Source organism: Varanus komodoensis, unplaced genomic scaffold (assembly GCF_004798865.1).
Source record: "Varanus komodoensis strain SLA01 unplaced genomic scaffold, ASM479886v1 scaffold27, whole genome shotgun sequence".
Lineage (NCBI taxonomy): Eukaryota > Metazoa > Chordata > Lepidosauria > Squamata > Varanidae > Varanus > Varanus komodoensis.
In genome coordinates this window covers 10932-34460 of record NW_025335701.1, presented here as the reverse complement: position 1 = coordinate 34460, position 23529 = coordinate 10932, and the positions used below count along the sequence as shown (strand labels likewise).

The window sequence follows — 23529 nt, the reverse complement described above, 5'->3', positions numbered from 1 at the left end:
TCTCCTGGCTTTATCAAGACACAAACAGAATGTGATCTTGGAAAAACACAAAGCAGAAGCCTATGCCAACCTTTTCCTAGGTAGTACCCTCCAATGTCTTGGCCTACAAATTCCCATCAGCCCCAATCAACATGAACAATGGTCAGCAATGGGAAAGTTGTCATCCAAAACATCTGGAGGAAATCACTTTTGGAATGCTGGTCTACACCATCATTAGGGAAACATTCCTGACATTTTGAGAAAAATGGCTATCAATTTTTATTAACTTCACATATTAATCTTGTGGTTGACCTAAACACCGGATGCCAAAGACACAAAACAAAAAGCTAAAGAGATTCTAATTACCGGCTCCAAGTTCCCTACCACACAGTGCATTTTTTTCCCCTATGAAATCTTGCTGGGAAGATGAAGAGAGACCTGGAGTTATATAGAATGGTATGTAAACTAAGTGGACCACATAAATGCTATCCCGTTCGTGTTCACTGGCAAAAATAAATTTTCATCTGTAGTCAATTACTGACACATTTTGTAGATTTGCTTTTATGCCTAAAAGTTATTGTTTAACTATCCCCAACTAAATTAGTCATATAATTTTATTTTTTTAAATCAACCTGATTTGGGCAATTGAAATTTGCAGCCAAACAAAAGTTCTCAGCCTAATTACATGATTTCGGAAACACTGCTGTACATGGACACAACACAAACATTCCTTAACGCTGACCACAATGAGACTTTCCTATGTTTGACTATAAAAAGAAAAAAAAAGACTTGGTACAGACTTTGATAAACAAAGAAGCTCATTGTCAATTTTGCACTACTCTCTTACAAAGCAAAAAAGGAAATGTAGTAAATGGAGGCGTTATACCAATGGACACATGGTTATGACCACAAGTAAACTTAGTTCATTCTCTGTAGTTGAAAGCTTATTTAGTTAACATTGCCCGATGCTCTCAATAAAAAGTTGAAGATATACAGCAGAACTGTAAGAGTTTGAGAACTGAAGTTATCTGGGAAAACTTGTTATGTAGCAGTTATGTAACCCAATACCTGATGTATGTTATTGCTATCTTTCTTTCCAATGCATTATGTCTATTGTTGGAAATTATCCATTCCAAAAGTAAAATCTAAGGCCAGTGTTAATTTTAATGTTTCTACTTAATGACAGGAATGTAGACTAAACACCAAGTCCTTCTGAGTTTGCAATCTCAAGAAAATATTGTGCACCAAGACAGATCTTCCCTCCAATGTCTCCTCCTCTCCTCCATATTTATGGACAAATATCTTCATTAGAAAAGGTAAGCCACTGTAACCTTCATGTCAATTGCTTCTCAATCCTCCCTCTCTGGGCATGCAGATGCTCTTGGCCACCGCATCTTCATCTTCATTTCCTATAAAAGTGAATAACTTGTTAAAGAAAAAAAAGGACTGCATGCTTCTACTTTTCTTTTTCTTAAGGAAATCCCACGTTGCATATGATTTTCACCCATCCAAACGCTGAATCTCTGGGCAATGATCTACTTCTCTGGATTCTGTCCGAGCACGCATATAATCACTGGTCTGTCGTGTATTTTGTGGTTGGCTGTTAATTCTCCAATTTTTAACTGCTAAAAATGAATTCACAGCATAGACTGTGGTTGCCAGAAAGCCAAATACCTAAAGGGGGAAAGCAGAGAAAGGCCATTTTACTGACATGAATAGTGACTCTCCTTTAACAGAGTAAGACTTCAGCAGTTTCATGCAGAAACATTGCAGCTGCATTGCTGCCTTAACGTTTTTGTCAACTTCGTAGAACTGTAATGCCCAAAATACAGAGCATAGTCACACCCCATGCCTCTGCAAAGTCCTTTAAACACAAACCAAGAAATATTATGCCTGTTCCTTTTCTGATTGGGCAAACTCAAGATATCTGACCATTCTTAATATGACCTCATTTGAGCCATAAATTAAAGAATCCACGTACCACAAATATTTTCCACTAATGATCACAGGATAGCCATTTATGCATCAGAAATATTTAATAGCTATGCTAGTTAGAGAAAGGAAAAACTTCCTCATGCATCTGATTTGTTAGTTTTTATGTACTACAAGACTGCATTTATTAGGTATGAGGGTCTTCATATTACCTATAGTCTGTTTGTGGCTCTCTGCTTCTTTTAGGCTAAACCCCATCTCCAGAGCTATTTTAAGAATGTCTCTAAAAACTAGAAACATGTCAGTTGTGATTCTGGAGACAGATTCTCTTGAAGAATGATTTAACCAGAAAGAGAGTACAGCAACAAACTCTAAGGTCTCAGAAGAGACTTCACAAAATAAAAGGGTATAGTGATGTCTCAGTCTTGTTCTTTAAGTTAAAATTATATAAAATATGGATGGCATTAATCACAGATAGATTTTGAGGCTTGTCAGAAATAAACCAACAATCCCTGCTCCGGATATGATCAAAATACTTTGAATAATAATCTCAATCATGATGGAGTTGATCTGTTTCTATTAACACTGAAATATATCAATTATTTACCTGATTGTAGCAATGGTGTCAACTCAAAAATGCTATTATGTGAACTCCTTTAATATGTAATAAGGAAAAATCCTCCAAATTTGCAATATATTGGATAATTTTAATGAGAGCATAGAGTTTTCACATTTTTTTGAACTGTCACCATTACACTCATCCTTCCTTCTCCAGAGACTTTCCTGCACTTCCTATAGCAGCCAGCATAAAGAGAAACAGCTTTGTTTGAAGCCCAAACATGAATGCCCAATAGAAATAGCATTATTAGAACTAGACTCCCCAATCTGGTATCCTCCAGATGTTTTGGGCATCACCCTCAATTCTCATGACTATCAGGAAAGCTAGCAACGGCTGTATAACACATCTGGAAGCTGCCAGGGTGAGGAAGGTTCAATAAGACCAACTCTTTAGAACTGGTGAAGATTCTTGAAAATTCCATAAAGCTCATTACCGAAAGGGGGCAGAGCTGCATAAAATGGTGATTTTGACATGACCCTGCCCATTTGTGACTGCAATAAAGCCTAAACAAACAGGCACTAGGATTTATTACTTGCAAAATATTAGCTAAGGAAAGCATATTCCATCTGTGGTCTTCTCAGTTCTTGCAAACGGGGCTGTTAAATTTACAGAATGAGAAACTGAGCAAAACATATAATGCGGCTTTGCATTGTGAGAAGGGCACAAGCGAAGCATTTATGTTTCCTGCAAAACAATATTTAAAAAGTAGTATTTTCTTACCACAGCTGCAATTTCTGCTCCTTTTTTATGGTTAAGAGCAGCGAGTACTATAGATGCAATGAAAAAAAAGAAAGTGCAGAGTCCAGTATTGACCAAATCCTATTAAAACAGAATTAGGGATGTTATTTTACAGTGATAATGTCAACTGATTACATGAAGCAGAAGTTTCACCAGTTAGACATACTGATTATTTATACAGAAGAGGAAGCAACAAAACAGAATGCATATTACAGACTGTGCCAGATGATTGCTATACTGGAAATTTGGGCCTGGGTTACTAATGAACAGAAATAATATTTGCTAGTAAAAAGTAAACATCCTGTAGCTTTTAAAAAAGGATTCCTCCCATTCTAGATGATGAACCTTTCTGCAACGCGTCAACAGAACCAAAACCACTGTTCACTCTTGAACCCACAAAAATGTTATTTCACCTAGTCACAGATTATCTATAGATTTTTTATTGTTGACTCCCTGGAAAGTTACTCATATGTCTGCCACATGTATGTATTGTACAATATAGGACATTTGTAGTACACGTCAATTTCCCTAAGAAATACAGATTCTGTATAGACCTGTATGAACACACATTTGCCATACAATGAACATCTTTTAATGTGCTTTCATGTTGCAATAATGCAAAACTCAAAAACCGCTACAGTTCAATTTTACACAATTAACTGCTGCTTAGCAATTAGGCTCAAATGCTTTCAAGCTTACAGCATTCTAAATGATGCCATTAACACACTGCTACAGGCATATTTACAGTATGAAGGGGTAGCAAGTAGAAACTTGTTTGATTATTTATTAACAAGTTAATAAAGTATGAAAAACAGTCAGGTTTATTATAATATACAGATGCAGCTGTACACCACTGCACACACACAGTTGACAAGAAACTCCAATTAGGGATACAGATTACATTCTGAATACTCTCTCACAGAAATAAACTTCATGATCACTTTCATCTGTTCCATTTTTTCTCCCAAACTCATTTTTCAGTGCAGAAGCAGATTCAATGCCTTTGGAATGTATTTGCCCAGGATCAAAGTTAAAGATTCTAACTTAATGGAAGGAAATTGCCCACATGAACCAAAAAGATTAGATTTTTCTAGCTCCTTATTACAATTAGATGGGACTACAGGTAAAGCTCAGGTTAAGATAAGCTGAGAATAGAAAACATCAAAATAAGTTATCTGATCCTATAAGGACAATGCAACATGATGTATTCTATCAAATTAAGGAGAGAGATTTCCTCAATATGTTGATAGACAGTATAATCCTGAGGGACAGGCATATTCAAATAACTTAATTACAGATGATCAGTTGTGCCCACACTGGTGGCTTTTTTGTATTGTAGCCTCTATGATGCACCCAGAAAAAAGCTGATTCTTTGCTCTGGACTTTGGGAAAATAATTTATGATCTCATGGTTTTCTAAATGACAGATCCCTTCGCACAACTAGCAAATTCTCCATGTCAGATATTTACCATATCTGATGTTATACCCACTTCATGGATCACTGCCTTGCCGTAGCAAAGGGGCTTGCGTAGTACAATGAAGCTATGAGCTATGCAGTGCAGGGGCACCCAAGACGGACAGAGCAGAGAGCTCTGACAAAAGGTGATCCACTAGAGAAGGAAATGGCAACCCACTCCAGTATCCTTGCCATGAAATCCCCATGGATGGTACCAAAAGGCAAAGAGATATGATGCCGGAAGATGAGCACCTCAGGTCAGAAGGTGTCCAATATGCTACTGGGGAAGAGCAGAGGGCTAATACTAGTAGTGCCAGAAAGAATGAAACGGCTGGGTCAAAGCTGAAAGGACACTCAGTTGCGGATGTATCTGGTGGTGAAAGGAGAGTCCAATGCTGCAAGGAACGTGGAATGTAAGATCCATGAATCAAGGTAAGTTGGACGTGGTCAAACATGAGATGACAAGATTGAACATCGACATCTTGGAAATCAGTGAACTAAAATGGGCAGGAATGAGTGAATTTAATTCAGATGACCATCACATATACTACTGAAGGCAAGAATCCCTCAGAAAAGATGGAGCAGCCTTCATAGTCAATAAAACAGTAAGGAAAAGCAGTACTGGGATACAATCTCCAAAATGACAGAATGATCACAGTTTGAATCCAAGGTAAACCATTCAACATCACAATAGTCCAAGTCTATGCCCCAACCACTGATGAAGAGGTTGAAGTTGACCTGTTCTATGAAGGTCTACAACACCTTCTAGAATTAACACCAAAAAATTATGTCCTAATCATCATGGGGGACTGGAATGCTAAAGTAGGAAGCCAAAAGATAACTGGAATAACAGGCAAGTTTGGCCTTGGAGTACAAAATGAAGCAAGGCAAAGGCTAGCAAATTTTTGTCAAGAGGACACACTGGTCATAGTAAACACTCCAACAACCCAAGAGACGACTCTATACATGGACAGCACCAGACGGTCAACACAGAAATCAGATTGACTATGTGCTCTGCAGCCAAAGATGGAGAAGCTCTATACAGTCAGTAAAACTAGACCAGGAGCTGACTGTGGCTCAGATCATGCACTTCTTGTTGCAAAATTTAGGCTTAAGTTGAAGAAAGTAGGGAAAAGCACTAGACCACTCCGGTATGACCTATATCATATCCCTGATGAATATACAGTAGAGGTGACAAATAGATTTAAGGAATTAGATCTGATAGACAGAGTACCTGAAGAACTATGGACAGAGGTTCACAACATTGTACAAGAGGAAGCAACTAAAACCATCCCAAGAAAAAGAAATTGAAAAGAATTTGCAAGAAAGAAAAACGGCTATCTGAGGAAGCTTTACAAATAGATGAAGAAAGAAGGGAAATGAAAGGCAAGGGAGAAAGATACACCAAATTGAATGCAGAATTCCAGAGAACAGCTAATACCCCACCATAAAAAGCATTATACAAACAGTAAATAGAGTATCAGGCAATTTGAAAAAGATGAGTCATTTTGAATTAGACCAAAGCAAATACTTTACTTTTGTTTTTTGTTTGTTTTTATATAATTTTATGGAATTGTTATTATTTTATTGGTATTAATTGTACATTTGTGAGCTGTCCCACGATGCCGAGGCATGTGGTGATGGCATATAAAAGTTTTAAATAAATAAATACAAGATTTTTAGCAAAAAGCAAAACACATCACACACAAAAAAGTGTTTCATTTGAAGTAAGTGCAACTTCAAAGCAGAAACTATTTTCATTAATTAGTTCATAGGAGAGAAATCCAGAAGGGCATCTAGGATTAAAATCAAAGTTGATATAGATTGCAATTGTCCTTCATCCCATTCATAAATGATTTAATGAAAAACTGCAATTTGCTGTAACCTTCTTATTACAGGTCATATTGTTCCATATTTCAGTAAGTCATACTAGCTACACTGATACAAGGGAAAGAAATGTCTAAATTATGAAAGCAATTATTTTAATTTTTTATCTCTATAGATGATCCTTGGCCGGTTATCTAGGCCAGTTATCCTAACCCCTGGATTACAAAATGATCCTCAAAGTGGCAGTTTCTTCAATTATTGGCAGCCTTTTCATTTGCTGGTTCAAGTCTTTATTTTCCTTTGTTAGGCACAGTGCTGAATACTGAGGTGAAGCTGGGCTTCTCAGAGCAACACAGAACATTATACAAAATATCCAAATATTTAAAAGAATTTTATATCAGATGCAGAAATATGCATTCATCATATTATGTCAAAGACCAGCATTATTCTCTGGGCTACTTCCAATGATGTTTTTCCTACACTGACAGAAATACAGGTGGAAAAGGCTACACATGAATAAAAAAATACATCTACAGGATACTGCTTGCCAATCAGAAAACCAAATCTCTATGGATTCTTTGCTGTATTATAATTTCCCCACCCCAAAATTATTTTCTTAAAATAGAAAAGGTACAGAACAAATTGGAACGTAAGAAAAAAACGAGATAGAATTGACAAGGGATCTTAAATAAGTATCACCTATACATTCATAGCCTGTAAACTTCCAAAGAGACCAAAAGTTTCTATCTTTCTGTCAATCGATACTTCTGTTGAAACTTGGAAAAAGAATTATTATTCTTCTCAATATGAACAAATTTTCCAGTCACTTCAAATCAATCATAAAGCATCGACAATACTTTAATGAACTTCCTTTTACATATTAGTTATACTAGATATAATAGTTTTTCCATTTACCATTAAATTCTTCAATCTGTTTTTTGTTCATATAACTAGTTAATTTTGCCATCACTGCATACTCAGCCAACCTATTTTTCCAGTCTTCAGTTGTTGGGCATTCTAGTGTTTTCCATTTAGAAGCTTTGTAATATGACCCATTCTTAAGAGTTAACATTAGTAAACCAAATTAACCAAGCCAATTATGAATTCCAGTTAAAATTAGAACAGTCTACGGACTGAAGCTGCATGAACTGTCTTTCCAAAACACTTTAGAAAAATCATGCTCAGAATCTAGCAGGCTCCTATAAGTTTAGATGCCTTAGCAGAGTTTTTTGGAGAAATGTGTACATAAACCATCTGACTCAAGCTAAGGGTTGATATGCAGCAAATAAGAAACAGCAGGACTCTGGAGGCCACTGTATCACCCCTGTATTCCCCCCAGCTATGTTAAACAAACAAACATCCAGAGCAGTTATGGAGCACCAAATGGGTCAAAATTATTTTTTATCTTTTTGGAGCTCTGTAATAGGTAAAAGGGACTGCAGGTGGCACAGTGGTTTAAACTGCTGTGCTGCTGGGCTGGTTGATCGAAAGGTCACCGGTTCGAGTCTGCACAACGGGGTGAGTTCCCGTTGCTCCTTCCCAGCTCCTGCCAACCTTGCAGTTCGAAAGCATGCAAATGCAAGTAGATAAAAAGGTGCCACTTTGGTGGGAAGGTAACAGTGCCGCCCTTTGGTGTTTAGTCATGCCGGCCCCATGGCCATGGAGACCGTCTACGGACAAACGCTGGCTGCCTCGGCCAGGAAACGGAGATGAGCACCGCCTCCGAGAGTCAGGCATGACTGGACGTCATGTCAAGGGGAAACCTTTACCTTCAATAGGTAAAAAGCATTAAGTGTCTTAAATGGCCACTCTGGCTACCTGATTGACTACGGAGTGGGCGGGGGCGGGCAGCAGGGATCACATATTGCCCATTCCTGAAAGGGAGGTTGTCTATCTCATGACGGTATGAACGTTAGCAATTGGCTATATGCATTTGCAGTGCCCAAAGCCTCCAGGACTACAATGTGTGGAAGAAAAAAAATGTTCATCTTCCATTTGTCTAGACAGGATTAATCCTGAGTTATGTTTGCATGTGCTTCTGGTGAGGTAGCCTGTGCCAGAAGGCTCACAGCAACATAAAGTAAAAATATTAGTACTTCATATACAGTGACAGCCAAAAATAGCAGGTAAAAAAAAAAGGTGGGGGAGTTGTTCACTGACAAATCTTACAGCTCTCTTAGTGGCACGTGGCGTAAGTTACATATGGCAGTTGCCCCAATGTGCTGTCCTGCTTTACCTGCTTCCATCTTTCCTTAAAGCATCTGCTGGATTCCAGCTAAGCTAGAGAACTCCTGCAAAGCGAATAGAATGGGAGAAGAACAGGAAGATATATGGGTGAGAAAACAGTTAGCAGGACCAGCTCAACACCCTCTGATTTGCTACAACCCCACTTGTCATAGAAGAATTACGTAAAAGGTAAAGTAAAAGGTGAACCGTAAAGCAGCAACAAGTATCAATCTACTTCTTGATCAGTCTAATCTAAGAATCAAGGACAGAAGGCCCAATAAGAGCTGTGTCAGTCTAGCAATAGCTAGTCAGAGATGCCATCAACTACCGACAGTCATAAAGTTACTCATAAAGAGATAAGGGGAACAGCTGGGAAAACATCTCCTCCATTAAATGCTCCAAGCTGGAACCACTGCCAAGAGCTCTTTCACTTTTCTCTAATCCACCCACCACCAAAGATTTGTGCTCTGCATTATTCTGTCAAAGCCACATGACATTCTGCATGCAAAGAGAGAAAACAATTTGACAGCCTGCTCTAGAAGGCCATACAGTAGCATACAGAACATTTTAAAAATGCAATTACTGCCCTTTTGCAGGCCATACAGTTTGAAGCCAGGAGAGATCAACAGTTTAAGGGAAAGAGTTATACTGGTAATGAAGAACAAGTTGAGGGCTCCTTGACTAGGGAAGGGTTAACGCTCGATAGGCCCAGCTGCTCCAGCCTAGTTGCAATTCAAGGAAAGCAAGGCACTGAGAGTTCCAAGGGCAGAACCATTCACACGCCCCTCCAAGGCCAGAGGTTTCAGGCTTAAACTATACAATTCTCATCAGGAGATGTTACTCTATGAGTCCTCTGTTTGACCTTATGACATAAGGTCAGGGAGCCAGGACAGAACAGGGTTCCTCTCTGAGCAGAGGTTCCCTGTTGTTGGCGCTGCAGAAGAATGTTGTGCTATTCTACAAAGGAGAAAGTTATGTTGGGTACTGCATACTGTGTTAGTATTAGGAAGAGCTAGCTTTGCTATTTTGAGTCTGAGGTGCCCAACTGGCCAGAGGAGTACTGAGGGGACGGGGGGGAGCTAAAACGGTGTGGGTCCAGTGAAATTGCTGCTCCCCAATTCCATGCCCTTCCCCACCCTCACTGAGTGTGCGTGTTGTGTGTTATCACGTTTTAAGACCCTCCACCCCCATTTTTAAAAATCTTGTTTATTAATAAATATATATACGAAAGTTTCTCCCCTGTGCTTGAGCGGTCATGTGCTAAATCCAGTGTTTGGCCATGGGATTTGGGGACCAGGGTGGAAAAGTAAACCATGACAGCCACAGGGAGGTCCAGATGCTGCGGCAGCTGTTAGTTACAATGCTCCTGCCCCTTCCCCACTGCAGTTGAGCAGCCCTCCTCTGGAGAACATTGTGGATATACACTTCCCTCAGGGAACTATTGGGGTTACCATGTTAAGGACTGTACCAACAAGTCTCCTGTATGAAACTCAGTCCATTCTCTAGCCATTATATAAAGTAGTACTTCCTGTACAACTATTTTCCCTTCTCCCTTTGGACTTCCTTTTTCCAACATGCCTGCATGTAATTCATCATTTCTTTCTGCACGCATTTCAAATTTTACATCCAAACAGTTTCTGGCATTAAAGTCAAAAGGATACAAAATCCCTCCCCAGCCAACTGTTTCAGACAATTATAAAAATAAATGGGTTATCTCTTAATATGGTGAAGAAAACAGCTTTTCTAGTTTCCATGCCACAAACAAGATGAAAGAGGGTGGGAATCTAAAAGCAACTAACTTTTCTTTCCGTGATGTCTAGATAAAACTTGAAAATTCTAATGTCTGAACTTATTTTATTACCCTAGTACAAATAATTCTACATATCAATTTGGTGTTCACTACGAGGGCATTTATGTAATACATCTCAGCATATTTATTATTAAAACTGCAGAGCTCCTGAAGTTAATTTTCAGGCAACATGAAGGTCAAACACCAAAATTTTCCATTACAATATGGAAATAGAGCAGAGGAAGACACACAGATTAAGCTGATCTTGCAGTTCACAGAATATCATTTAAAAACACTGAACAGGCACACTGATTTTCTTATATGCTTGGCAATTATGGGTCTTGTGTTTATGTTAGACATATGCCAAGATCCAGGCAGATTTAGCCAAAGCCAGAATATAAGGGTGCAGTGTAAAAAGCTTTTTACTTGGAACTATGGCTTCCATTCCCCCACATAAAAGCTATTTAAAGCTCTGCGGAAGAACAGAGATGGAAGAGCTGAACGTATCAACTGCAACAAAAGGTACAGTGCCTTACAAGACCTGGACTTCTCCAAATTAGAAACACAGAAACAGAGCAAGTCAAAAGGGGTCTCCCAGGCCATCTAGTCTGACCCCCGTCTCCAGCTAGCTCTACTCATGATATGCCTACCATGTGCATGTCCAACAAGAATGGCAGGCCCTTTTGTCACCACGCGGCCTGCCTGCCTGCCTGCCTGCGAGGAACAACTCTTAGCTTTTGTACAGCAAATTGCTGGTAAATAGTAAACTGTAGCAAGCCTAAGTGTTGATTATATCTCACTCTTTTTTACTAACCATATAGTACTTTTCTGGGCTAAAACATCGACATTTGTCATCAGAATATGAAACCCACCCTCACACAGATGTCTAATGGATAGTGGTGGATGAACACTGCAGGTGCAGACCATGTGGCAGCTCTACAGACACCCTGCAAGGGGATCCCAGCAAGGATAGCTGCTGACATGGCTAGGGCTTGTGTGGAGTGGGCTCTGGTTTGCATGGTGAGTTGAAGGCCTGCCATCTCATATATGAGGCAGATGGTGCTGGAGACCCACTTGCACAGTCTCTGCAAGGTAAGTGGGTCTCCCTGTCACCACCATAGCAGATGATCAGCAAGAGCAAGCAGCAGAAGATATGGCACTGAGGGAGTAATAGGCTGGCAAAGAAGAAAAGTGGTTAGATATCTGACTGTTATCCCCTCTTCTGCTTATTCTCTAAACCAGACGATTCCTAGCAGCCTTACCAGCTTGTCCTCAGGCATGGTGGGGCTGTTGATGAATGCCAGAATAAAATCTATCTCAAACAGGATGTGACTGCGGATGAGGTGGCTGACCTGGCCTGTATTACTGAGACCTGGGTGGCAAAGCAGGTGGGATTGCCCTCTCCCAGTTGTCCCCTTCCCAGTACTCAATTCAGTACCAACATCACCTGCAGGGTCAGGGATGAGAGGTGGCCATGGTCTATAAGAATACGATCCCCCTCTCCAGGCTTCCTGTTTGCTCGAGGGCAAGCCTTGAGTGTTTATACCTAGTGTTGGGCCCTCAAGACATATTAGGGATTCAGCTGGTATACCACCCACCCTGCTGCCCATCAGACTCCTTGCCTTGTCAGCGTCCGGGGCGTGGGCAGCTGCATATCAGGTCAGGGCACCAGGACCCACACAGCCAGCACAATATACAGACCCATTCCAAATCACAGTCAGGCAGTCCAGAGATCAAGGTGAGTAACAGAAGTGCAAGGTAGGCCAGTCTGAATAGAGCAGAGCAGTCAATGCCAGTCAAGAGACAAAAGTCAGAGAGCGAGCCTAGGAGAAGCAGACACCTGGGACTGGAGTGGAAGCCAGAGCAGGTGAAGCCAGGCATGGTCCAGAAGCAGAGGCAGGAGCAAAGCAACAGGCAGAGTTGCCAGAAGGCACTCCAAAAACATCAAAGATCTTTGTTGCTGAAGCCACAGCTAAAGGGAAGAGCCGGTTCTTATATAGCTCTTCCCTCAGGGCTCCCAGGCAGTGCTTGTAACATTCCAATTGGCTGCGATTGACTGTGGGCCCAGTCCTGCAACCACCAGGGCTACTATCCTGCTCTCTGGCCAGAAGAGGGAGCCCTGGTGCTGCCTCAGAACCTCACATGCCTGAGCGGACAGTAGTGGTCTTGGACCTGGTGTTGAGGAGCCCCAAAATGGTGGTTCTGAGGGACCACAATCTCTATGCCAAGGCTGCTTTGTCCACAGCAGCTCAGGACTTGATAGCCACCATGACAACCATAGAGCTGTTTCAGCATATCATTGGCCCAACACATGTAAGATGTCACACTCTGGACCTGGTCTTTTGACTGGGCAGGGAGATGCTGATCCAGGAATGGAGCAGTTACCTTTAACTCCCTTGCCATGGTCAGGCTTTTGACCTCTTTTCCCCTCTGCAAGGATGAGCAACTATTAGGATGGTCCACCCCTGGAAGCTTGATGGATCCTGCTGGTTTCAGGGGGCTCTGGGGGTGTTTCTGGCCGATATGGCTGGTGCTCCAGTTAAAGGTCAGATCATCTTATAGAATACAGAAGACAGCCTGGGTGGTTGACACGATTGCACGCAAGCGCCCACTTCCCTCACGTGGAGCCTGGACAGTTCCCTCATATACACCAGAGCTGAGGGCAATGAAGCAGTAAGAAAAACATCTAGATCACAGGTGGAAAAACACCCATGATTAATCTGACTGGACACGGCTTATAGCTCATTATGTGGAAGCAGAAGTCTTTAAGGTTGATAGAGGTGAACCAATCTCCCTGCTGCAGTAGGGGAAAGATGTTCTGCAGGGCGACCATTCTGAATTTCCTGGGAATGATGAACCAGTTGATGCCTCTGAGGTCTAGGATCAGTCGAAGTCCCCTATCCCACTTTGGTACTCTGAAATATTGAGAGTAGAATCTTCTAGACAGCTTCACTTGGACCTTCTAGATAGCCCATTTGGAAAGTAATGCATCCACCTCTGACAGTACTGGCAGGGTCAGGAGTGTACCTTTGATTGCACCATGAGGTGGAAGGGTGTTGGTCTCAATCCTGTAGCCCCTTTCCATGATGGACAAGACCACAAGTCTGATGTTACTGCTTCACATGTGGGGGAGGGGGGAGCGGGGGGGGGGAATCAGGTAAGGCACCTGTCAAAATTGGTGTGAGGAGGAAGGGTGGTACGGGCTGCTTGTGAAGACCATCAGTGCCAGTGCTTGGTCTCTTCTCAGCACTTTTGTGCCTGTTTAAAGCAGGCTGGGAAGTTGCACCTCTTTTATTGTGAGGTCATCTGGAGCCTCTGGGGGCAGTCACCACATGGGTGCTTCTGTTGATGTGTGAAAGAGGTCCCAAGTCACTTACATGGTCTGAACAATGGTTGTTGGAACCCCATCCTTCTGGCTGCAGATTGAGTTTTTTGGATGGAGTCTTTTCTTTCACCCATTTGTGCACTGAAGAGGCCATCCCCATCAAAGGGGAGGTCCTCAGTACATGAGCATGTCTCTTGTGGGAGTCCTGAGCAGGACTTCCAGGACTGTGTAACAGTCTGAAGCAGGGAAGGAAGGGGAGGAAGGGTACAGAGCCCTCCATACCCAGGGTGTCAAAGATTGGGTCAGTGACATGGTCCCTCTGTTCCACAGTCTCCAGTCCTAGGTCCGTGGCAATCATAAACACCTACTCAGCAAAGCATCTCCCTTCCTCCAAAGGTGACACTGGGTCCTGCTCGAAGACCCCAGCATCTGGGAACAGCTCCAATGGGCACAGCAAGATCACTGAAGTTGAGATGTGGTCAGGGCTGAAGGACAGAGATGGTGTTCTTGACCATTTGTCCTGGGATACAGACACTGGAGAGTATCGTTGGTCTGGTACCAAGGAGCAGTGTTGATCCAGTACCAAAGGTGGCTCAATACCAAAGCCCTGGATCGACCAGTAGTAGACCATCACATTTGCCAGATGTGGAGGGACAGCAGCTTATGGACAGCCCACTCCTGCTTCTTTCTGGTGCTGGGGAATGAGGGCAGTTTATGTGAACCTGGTGTCAGCGTCAATCAGTGTCAAGGCCCCAGCATTTATCAGCTCAGGACTGAGCTTCAGTATCAGCTGGTCATCTTCGTCAGGCCCAGTCTCAAAAAAGAGAGCAGAAACAATCCTGGTGTCCCTTGACCTCTGAGTTCAGCATCAAGGTTGGCACTGTGGGATGCTCCAGTGTCAAGCTGCTTTCCAAGGGCAGCTATTCTGAGTTTTGAGTCAGCACCTAGGATTGTCTCAGTGGCAAGTCGGGTACTGGAGTCGGTTCTTGGGAGCACAATCCTCTCAGAGTGGGAGTGGCAGTCTCTCAGCATAGCAGGGCTGGCTCCCAATTCTTTCAGTGGGGGCCTCTCTTGGCTATGGTGAGCAGGAGCAATTGGTGAGTGTGAGGGACCCAATGGTTGGGGTTGCCGGTTGACAAGGGCTCATGTGGCTCCTTTCCTTGTGCTTCAGTGGCAGTGGTGGCCATCTTTTTGAGGTGCTTGTCCTTCACACTGTGTGGTCACCCTTGAATGACAATCCAGTTCTTTTTTATTGGACTCCACCATCTGCAGGGATCTTCCATAACTCAACCCTAAGCCAATCAACCCAATATATTCTTGTTTGTTTTATGAAGGCCCGGCAATGTGTGCAGGTCTACACAATGTGTCCCTCACTGAAGCAGACAAGGCAAAAGGAGTTCCCATTTGATGAGGGTGACTTTCTATTGCAGTAGGCACATCTCCTGAAAGCCACTGCTGACACCATCATACAGATGGGAAAAGTGAAAAAGGCGTAGAAGAGAAGACAGGAAAATCACAGGCAACTCAAGAAGGGGCAAGGAGTGGTGGATAGGAAAGTTGGTAAAAAGATATATTTTTTGTCAGGGTTTACTTTGTGGGGAAAGTAAAAATGAGTAGGAAAAATGATTGAAGGGAGGATATTTTTGGGTAGGAAGTGAGTGAAAAAAAATGTGGAGTGCCTAATACAGAGAACAGTGGAGCAATTCGTAATCTAGGCACAATAGCAGTCGAAAAGGAACTGAGAGGATGGGTGGGAGCTACTCCCCATGAAAGAAGGGGAGGGGCTTCTACCTATAGAAGCTTCCTGACAACATGCTCTGCACAGGTGCAATAGCCCTATGCATGATACACAGAGACCATGAAGAAGGACTAACCACGTTACATTAAATAATATGGTTATCACCAATAAATACTTATGAAAAGAGATCTTGTGAGTGAATATAAACTCATGGGGAACATTCGTTTAGATGTCCATCAAATTCCTTGATGCTACTTGCACACATTCTTGCGGAGTTGATCTATTTGTTACACATCTCAAAGTAGAATGGACATTTCCACTATTATTTTTCATCATTTTCTCATAGCAAAGCTGTCAATCGTAACACAGAAGTATGACTTAGCCACTCTTTCCCCTTGACACAGTTTCAGCTCTTTCTAACATACTACAATATTTACTGGCTTCGCATTACACATGCTGCATTTATGAAGAATATTTCAGATGGCATACAATTGCCCAGTTCGGATTTTAAAAAAGCATCAATGCTGGAAATTGTATATACAGTATTTTGTATTTATGCTGCTACTACTAGAAACTTGTATTTTTCATATGCAGTAACACAAAAGAGAAAGACTGAACCCCTAAACACACTGTTCTTTATCACAAAGGCAATTATGGACCATTCCTATGAAATGGCTAGCTTAGTGGTCACCTGTAGTCAGCAGCAGAGGGAAACTCTCACAGGAACATAAGAAGGCCCTGTCAAATTGGACAAAGTTCTTCACACAGCAAGCACATAGTTAAACTATGGAATTTAGTGCCACAGAAATTAGCAATCACCACTGAAAGTGGATTGAAAAATTAATGAAGGCTATCTTAATGGCTGCTAGTTTTGATGGCTGCATGCCAGTTCTGGTACCAGAGGAAATATGGCTGCATACATCATTGCTAGGGAGCTTTGGAAGAAGAAGCTCTTCTTATACCCACTCTGCTTGAGGGATCCTGCAACCAGCTGGTTGCCCACTGTGTAAACAGATTGCTGGACTGGATGGCCTTCCTGATGTTCTTATTCATCTCATCCAGCATTGTGCTCAGACCAGTGGCCAACCAGCTGCTCACAGGAAATCCATAAATAGGACATGAATGTAACAACACCCTCTCACCAGTCCTCTAGCAACTGGTATACAAAGACTACTGTCTCTGATACTGAAAACAGCATATAGTCATCAGGCTAGTAGTCACCGATTGCTTATCTTCTGTGAATTTGTCTAACCAACCTTTAAAGCCATCCAAATTGGTGGCAACCACCTCATCTTGTCGAAGTGAATTTTACAGTTTAATATAGCTATGTGATGACACTAAATAATGCACTGTGCCATAATATGTACAGTTTTAAATGTCCAATAGTTCTCTTCAGGAATGCAAGACACAAGTAGTCATGTGTTCTAGAAGCTGAGGGTACATACTTTCTGGATTACTAATTTCTAAAAAAAATCTAAGAACCAGTGTTTCAACCTAAAGGCCTCTCACCCATTTCTTTAAAAGGAATGGGAGGACAAGTGAATTAAAAGATTAAACCACTGATAGTGTACTGGACAGGGCCAAGAGGAACCTAACTGAAAACTAAGGAAGCTAGCTAGAGAAACAAAAGGCCCACAAAGTCCCATGAACTAGTAGAACTTAAGACATTTTTTATTTGCCTTTAAAGTTCATTAAGACTCCTTAATGCATTCTAAACTAAAGATACTGAAACCACTTAAAGCCAGGATACACTTGCACTAAGTGCAAGTTGGTGTCCTTACCCAAGGAGAAGGTGAAGGGTCTAGAGAGGATGCCATCACCTCCCTGAGGAGATAAGGAAGTTGGAGCAGTTCCTGGACATTGCCCAGGTGGTCCTCCAGGCCAACCAGGAACAGCCCCCTTCCAGACTGCAAGAAGTTGGAGGGACCACCAAGGAACCAGCTGGGGACACATGGAGGAATGTCACCTGCAGGAGATGGAGGGTGGCACCACCAACACCACCCTCTCCATCGCCTGGCACTGACCTGAGGCTGAGAAATCAATTTTCTCTGCTTGAGCAGGCTGAGGCAGTTGGTGCCCTGGGGAACTGGCCTGCTCGGCAAGGCTGTCTCAGGGTCAGACATGGTGAGGAGCGACTGCCGGACAGGCAACTACCAAGACACAGCCCTCTATCTCCACCAGGCAAAGTAGAAAGTGGGTTATCATAATCAGGGATTCCTTACTAAGAGGTAATGAGACTGCAGTATGCCTGCTGGATCTTGAGGTGAGGGAAGTCTGTTATCTGCCAGGTGCACGCATCCAGAGTGTGACAGACAGCCTGGTGTGTCTTCTTCTCCTGGGGAAGTGGGGGGTCATCAGCCACTTCTGGTGATCCATGTGAGGACAAACACCATAGCCAGGCAGAGGCTGGGTGGGATTACTCAGGACTTCAAGGCTTTGGGCAGGAGACTCAAGGGACTGAAGGTTCGAGTGGCCTTTTCCTTGCTCTTGCCAGTCTGTGGACATGGGCCAACCAGGAAGAGGAGAACTGCAGAAACAAATGACTGGCTGAGGGCATGGTGTCAGAAGGAACTTTGGGGGCTTCCACGAAAATAGGTCCTGCCAGACAAACCTTGAGCAATTCTATGACAAGGTTTTGAAGTGATGGGGGGGGGAGGAGTGGGGGGGTATGGTTTACCTGGATCTCAGCAGGGCCTTGGAACAAGGTCCTGCATGATATCAGGCTTGAGAAAATGACTGTCCAGTGAATTAGGGCATGGTTCACAGACTGCAAGCAAAGGGTAACTATCAGTGGGGAGTCATCAGGATGGCAGCGAGTGATGAGCGGAGTTCCCCAAGGCACAGTTCTGGGATCGATTCTGTTCAACCTCTGTATCAATGACCTGGAGGAGGTGGTAATCAGTCTGCTGACCTAATTTGCAGATGATACCAAAGTGGGGACAGTGGCCAGAACAGAAGAGCAGGCACTCCAGATCCAAAAGGACCTGGAGAGACTGTGGAAGTTGCAAGGGACAAGATGACGTTCAATACATCTTGGAATCAGGAATAAGTGTCATAGGTACAGGAAAGGGGACAAGTAGCTGGACAGTGACACTTGTGAATGGGATCTTGGGGTACTTGTTGAGAGAAAGCAGCAATATGAGCAATCAGTTTGATGCAGTGCTTAAGAGGGCGAATGCCACCCTTGGATGTATAAGCAGAGACATGGCTTCCAGACTGAAAAAGATGCTGGTACCACTCTGGTGTGCCCCCAACTGGAGTACTATGTCCAATTCTAGGCTCCATTTTACAAGAGGGACATTGCAAGGTTGGAACCAGTTCAGTGTAAGGTCATAAGGATGGTAGCTGGATTGGGGGGATACCCTATGAGATGTTATTGAGGAAACTGAGACTGTTCAGCTTAGAGGAGACTCTGAGGGACTTATGGTGGCATACAAGTATGTGAAGCAATGTCACATGGTGAAGGATTGTTACCTATTCTCCCTTGTGGTCCAAGATGGGGGACAAGTGGCTGGAGAGCATCACTTGTGAAAAGGAGCTCAGGGTATTTGTCGATACCAGGTTAAACATGACCCAGCAGTGTGATGAGGCAGTTAAGAAGGCAAATGCCACCCTTGGATTTATAGCCAGAAGCGTGGCTTCCAGATCAAAAGAGGTGTAGATGCTGTTCTGTAAGACTCTACGGCACCCACAACTGGAGCTGCTAGTTCTGGGCTTCACATCATAAGAGAGACATAGCTAGGTTAGAATTAGTTCAGCACAGAGTCACAGGGTGGTAGCCAGATTTTTTTTTTTTTGAGTGGGGGATGACATATAATATGAGACTGAGGGAGCTGGGTCTTTTCAGCCTGGAGAAGAGGAGACTCCGCAAGGATCTTATAGCAACAAATAGGTATGTGAAGGGGCATCACAGAGAGTCATGACCTGTTCTCACCTGCAGTGGAGGAAAGGATGCATTCCAATGGGGCAAAGCTCAAGAAACTGGGCTTCAGGTTGGGTATCAGCAAGTACTTCCCAATGGTTAGGACCCCTAAGATATAGAATGGGCTTCCATGGGAGGTGCAGGGTGGCATCAGTGAGGAAAGATTGGACAACCATGTGTTGAGTATTGCATGAGCCAGCTGGAGCCAGGGGTCAAACCAGATAGCCCAGGAGGCCCCTTCTGATTCGCTATGTTTCTATGTACAATTAGTCCAAACAAAACAGATCTATGGCTCCTACATATTGTTTTTGCCACCTCCTTGACATGTGCCTACTCTACAGAATTTTAGCAAAGAAAGACATTTCCACTATTTAATTCATGAGCAGGAAACGCTTCCCCTGTGAAATGGTTGAATGTCAAGCTGCTGTTAAAGGTATAACAACAGGGCTACTGAAAAGGTGTCAATCTTTTCCCACAAAAGGGACACAAAAAAATTTTAGAGCAACTGTTTCCACATTCAAAAATGTAGGTTAATTCCAAAATATGCTATTTTTTGAAGACTGTATACTGATGGTTAATTGGTTTACAGGATCAACTCATTCAATTTGTACTTAATTTTTAAATCATGTGTTGACATTAAACACAGGTAGAAATGTGCAGGTTGTGTTTTCATCAACTGTTAGCAATCAAGCCTTGTACTGAAGAAAAGCCCACCAAGTGCAGGGAAAAAATGTTCTGAGACACAATTTCAGCTTTATATAACATCCAATATTTCATAATGCTTATTACACTAGTGAGGTTCATATTGAATATAAAGTAGTATGTGTACTGTACTTGGTGTAAAGAGCATTTACTAAGAGTCTCAAGTTTCTTTGTGAAGCAGGCAGAGCTTAAGGTCTACATTTCAAATGTTTATTCAGTTATTTTTATAAAACGAAGATTTGGATGAGAACTTACTGTAATGTTCCAGTTGATCTGTGGTATTCTTGCATGGAGATTTAGACTGAACATAAGCAACAGAACTCCTGTAACTACCGATGCACTACAGCTGACAAATTCAAAGAAATAAAGGCCTTCACAAGGGGAGCATTCCATGATGGTCTCTATGCAGATGAAGGAAATCAATGCCAAAACCTAGGGGGAGAAAAGTAAGAAAATATAAATAGTTCTACAACATTCTGAAGAGAATCACAAATGATCCCAAAATATGCATTGGGAAATTGATACCAAAGAATGTGCAACTTCAGTAAGACACAGAATTTAAATGAGGAAATCACAAGCTGTTTATATAGCTGAAATGCCAAAGCGTATTTTAGTACTAAGGTCACAATCTTATGGACATTTACATGAGAGTAAGCCCCAAAGAACTCAGGGTTCCTTCAATCATGGAGTACAAATGAGCCACAATGCTCTTGCTACTTGCAAGAAACCTAATTATCCTCACCTAGCATAGGTTGTCATGATAGCTGATCCTGGCAAGGGGGGTGGACGGGGTGGCTTACACACCACCCTGAGACTCATACTTTCCCTAGATTTTCAGGCTGTTTATAAACCATCTCAGTCCTCCACCTTCACCAGATTCAAACATCATGATGACCTGAGTCCCACTAAGCTAATTATGCTAATTAGGCAGCATGTGATGAGCACACACAGGAAGGAAAAGTAAGCCACAGTGGCTTATTTTCCCTCCGTAACCATGCATACCTGCCACGTAGGATTGTAAGAACTGTCACTAGCTCCTGTTTCTACTACTGCAGAATATACATTCTGTGCCTTCATTTTGGGTTTTTAAAAGGTATTCTGGAATTCAGAATGATTTTTTCTCAGTAGTATTATGAAAATCTAGCTAAATTCAACAAAGCTATACAAAAGCATTAATGTAGGAAAAAGAAAAAACGATAATTTAAGAGATGAACTTCAGAATCTGTGAAACACTATAAAATATAAACCTGATGCAAGGATGTTGAGCTCATGACAGTGAAGACAGTATCATTCTTGAGATGTTTCCAGATGAAGCTTCCTAGTAAGAGTTTAACTGTGCCATCACCCTGCCTCATTCATGAGATTTTATGGGGGTGCAGGTTGTACCTCAAATTATCTTCTTTCATTTGTAGGTGTTTTTTCACTATTTCTTCCATCTTTTCTCTTATCTCAGAAAACCCATTAGGGAGAGAAATGCAGAATAGGTGTGCAATGTCTTTTGATTTATTGTACTAGGAACTATCTAACTGAAAACACCTTTGGTTTTCTTTAAAATGTGGCTCGTAATGGCCTTCCATACCTGGCTGATTGAAAAATCAGGGAGATTATACTACATAGCAGAAGTGAAATATAAAAGTATTCTAACAATTATGCTGGCTGGGGATGAAGGGCATTGTAATCCAACAAATCTGGAGAGCTCTAGATACAATTATCTCTTACAATACTATAGCCAGTAATATTTTCCTCACTACTGCATATGAGAAGATCTATCCAATACACTGGCTGGGTTCAGATAACACAACAAGCCACGGTAGACTTTTTTACCATCGTTGGTCTGTTGTGTTGTCTAAACCCAGTCATGGTATTTCATCATAGTAAGTCTGGTCTCTAGAAATCATGATAAGAAACTACAGTTTGTTCTATAGTTTCCCTGTTCCACCATGGCTTGTCATGTTGTCTGCAGTCAGGGTCACAGTTTCCATGGTCTTGCCATGCAACTACCATTGAGTCCTCTGGAAAGAATGGCAACTGTAGTAGCCACTCCAGCCATCTATTCTCTATGTGTGGACCAATGAGGAGGAGACAGGGAGTGATGGCACCTTGAGATTGAATTTCAGGTGCAGTGGCTGAAGGGATGCATGCCAACAGTGGGAAGACTGAGTGGGAAGCATGGAAACCATGGTAATTAGAAACCACTTGAATGTCTGTCAGGCAGATCATGGTAAAAAACTGAAAAATAATTGGTAAAATACAGAGCTGCTTGTGTTGTGTGAACACAGCTATTGTATCTCATTAACTACTTTATTACTGAGATGCATTAATTTATTACTGAAATACAAAGATATATCAGAATAACAGACATCTGCTATTGGCAACACTGCCAGCTATTCTCTTATCTTCTTGGCCTGAACCGCAGTCAGGTAGCCAACAGTTTAATTTGCACATAACTCATGGGTTGTTGGAAGACACATGGGAACTGCCCACTTGCTGCTTTGCATCCCATTTCCCAAACCAGATGTTTGATGCACTGTCCAAACCTGGAACTCTGGATTGTTCAGGGACAAACAACTTATGGTTTATTGTTGACTTAAAATTCTGGGTTACTCGTTCAGCAACAAATTCAGAGTCCCAGGTTATGATACTCCATCAAACATCTGGTTTGAAAATGCTAAAGTAGCTAGCTGGCAAGAGGCACCATGTTTGCTCATTCAGTCCCATGTTTTTCCTACTAGTTAATGAATTTAACAATCAATGAACTGCCATTACAGCAAATAAGGCCAATATGTGAGAGACATTAATTAACTGATTTCAATCATACTCCTGCAACACCCCCCCTTCCCCAGTTCCAATTTACTATCATTATAAACACAACTCGCCTGGTCTTTCATTTGCTTTCACATGACTTTCTACCCTTCATTGCACCTATAAAAGGAAGAATTGTCCGATGTCTCCTGGGTAACATTAAGTCAAGAGATCACAGGACATTTTCCCCTCATAAGTAATGTGCCAAATACAAGATTCTATGCTATTCTCTGATTCTAAGATTGCTGAACAGCATCCAGGTTTGATCTATCCAAGTAAATTCATGTCCCATGGAAGGAGGACCCAGAGCAAAGCACCTATAAACCTTAAAGGATAGAGAGGACTTTCCTGAAGATAAAGCAGAATTATTCTTGCAGCATTGCCTGCACAATATTTTAATCATTTTAAACTACATATTAAGTGTTCATCTGAATATTGCAACTTAGCTTTGCTCGTTTATGCCAACAAGAGACA

General features: G+C 42.1%; 1 protein-coding gene across 1 annotated transcript; it reads right to left on the bottom strand.

The window, feature by feature from the left end:
- Window positions 1-1118: 1118 nt before the first annotated feature.
- Window positions 1119-20685, bottom strand: CMTM4 (CKLF like MARVEL transmembrane domain containing 4; the record flags this gene model as incomplete). Its single annotated transcript, XM_044433899.1, has 3 exons — window positions 1119-1653; window positions 3251-3349; window positions 20509-20685. Coding segments are annotated over 3 exons (450 nt in total), but the record flags the coding sequence as incomplete, so codon positions are not given.
- Window positions 20686-23529: the final 2844 nt, after the last annotated feature.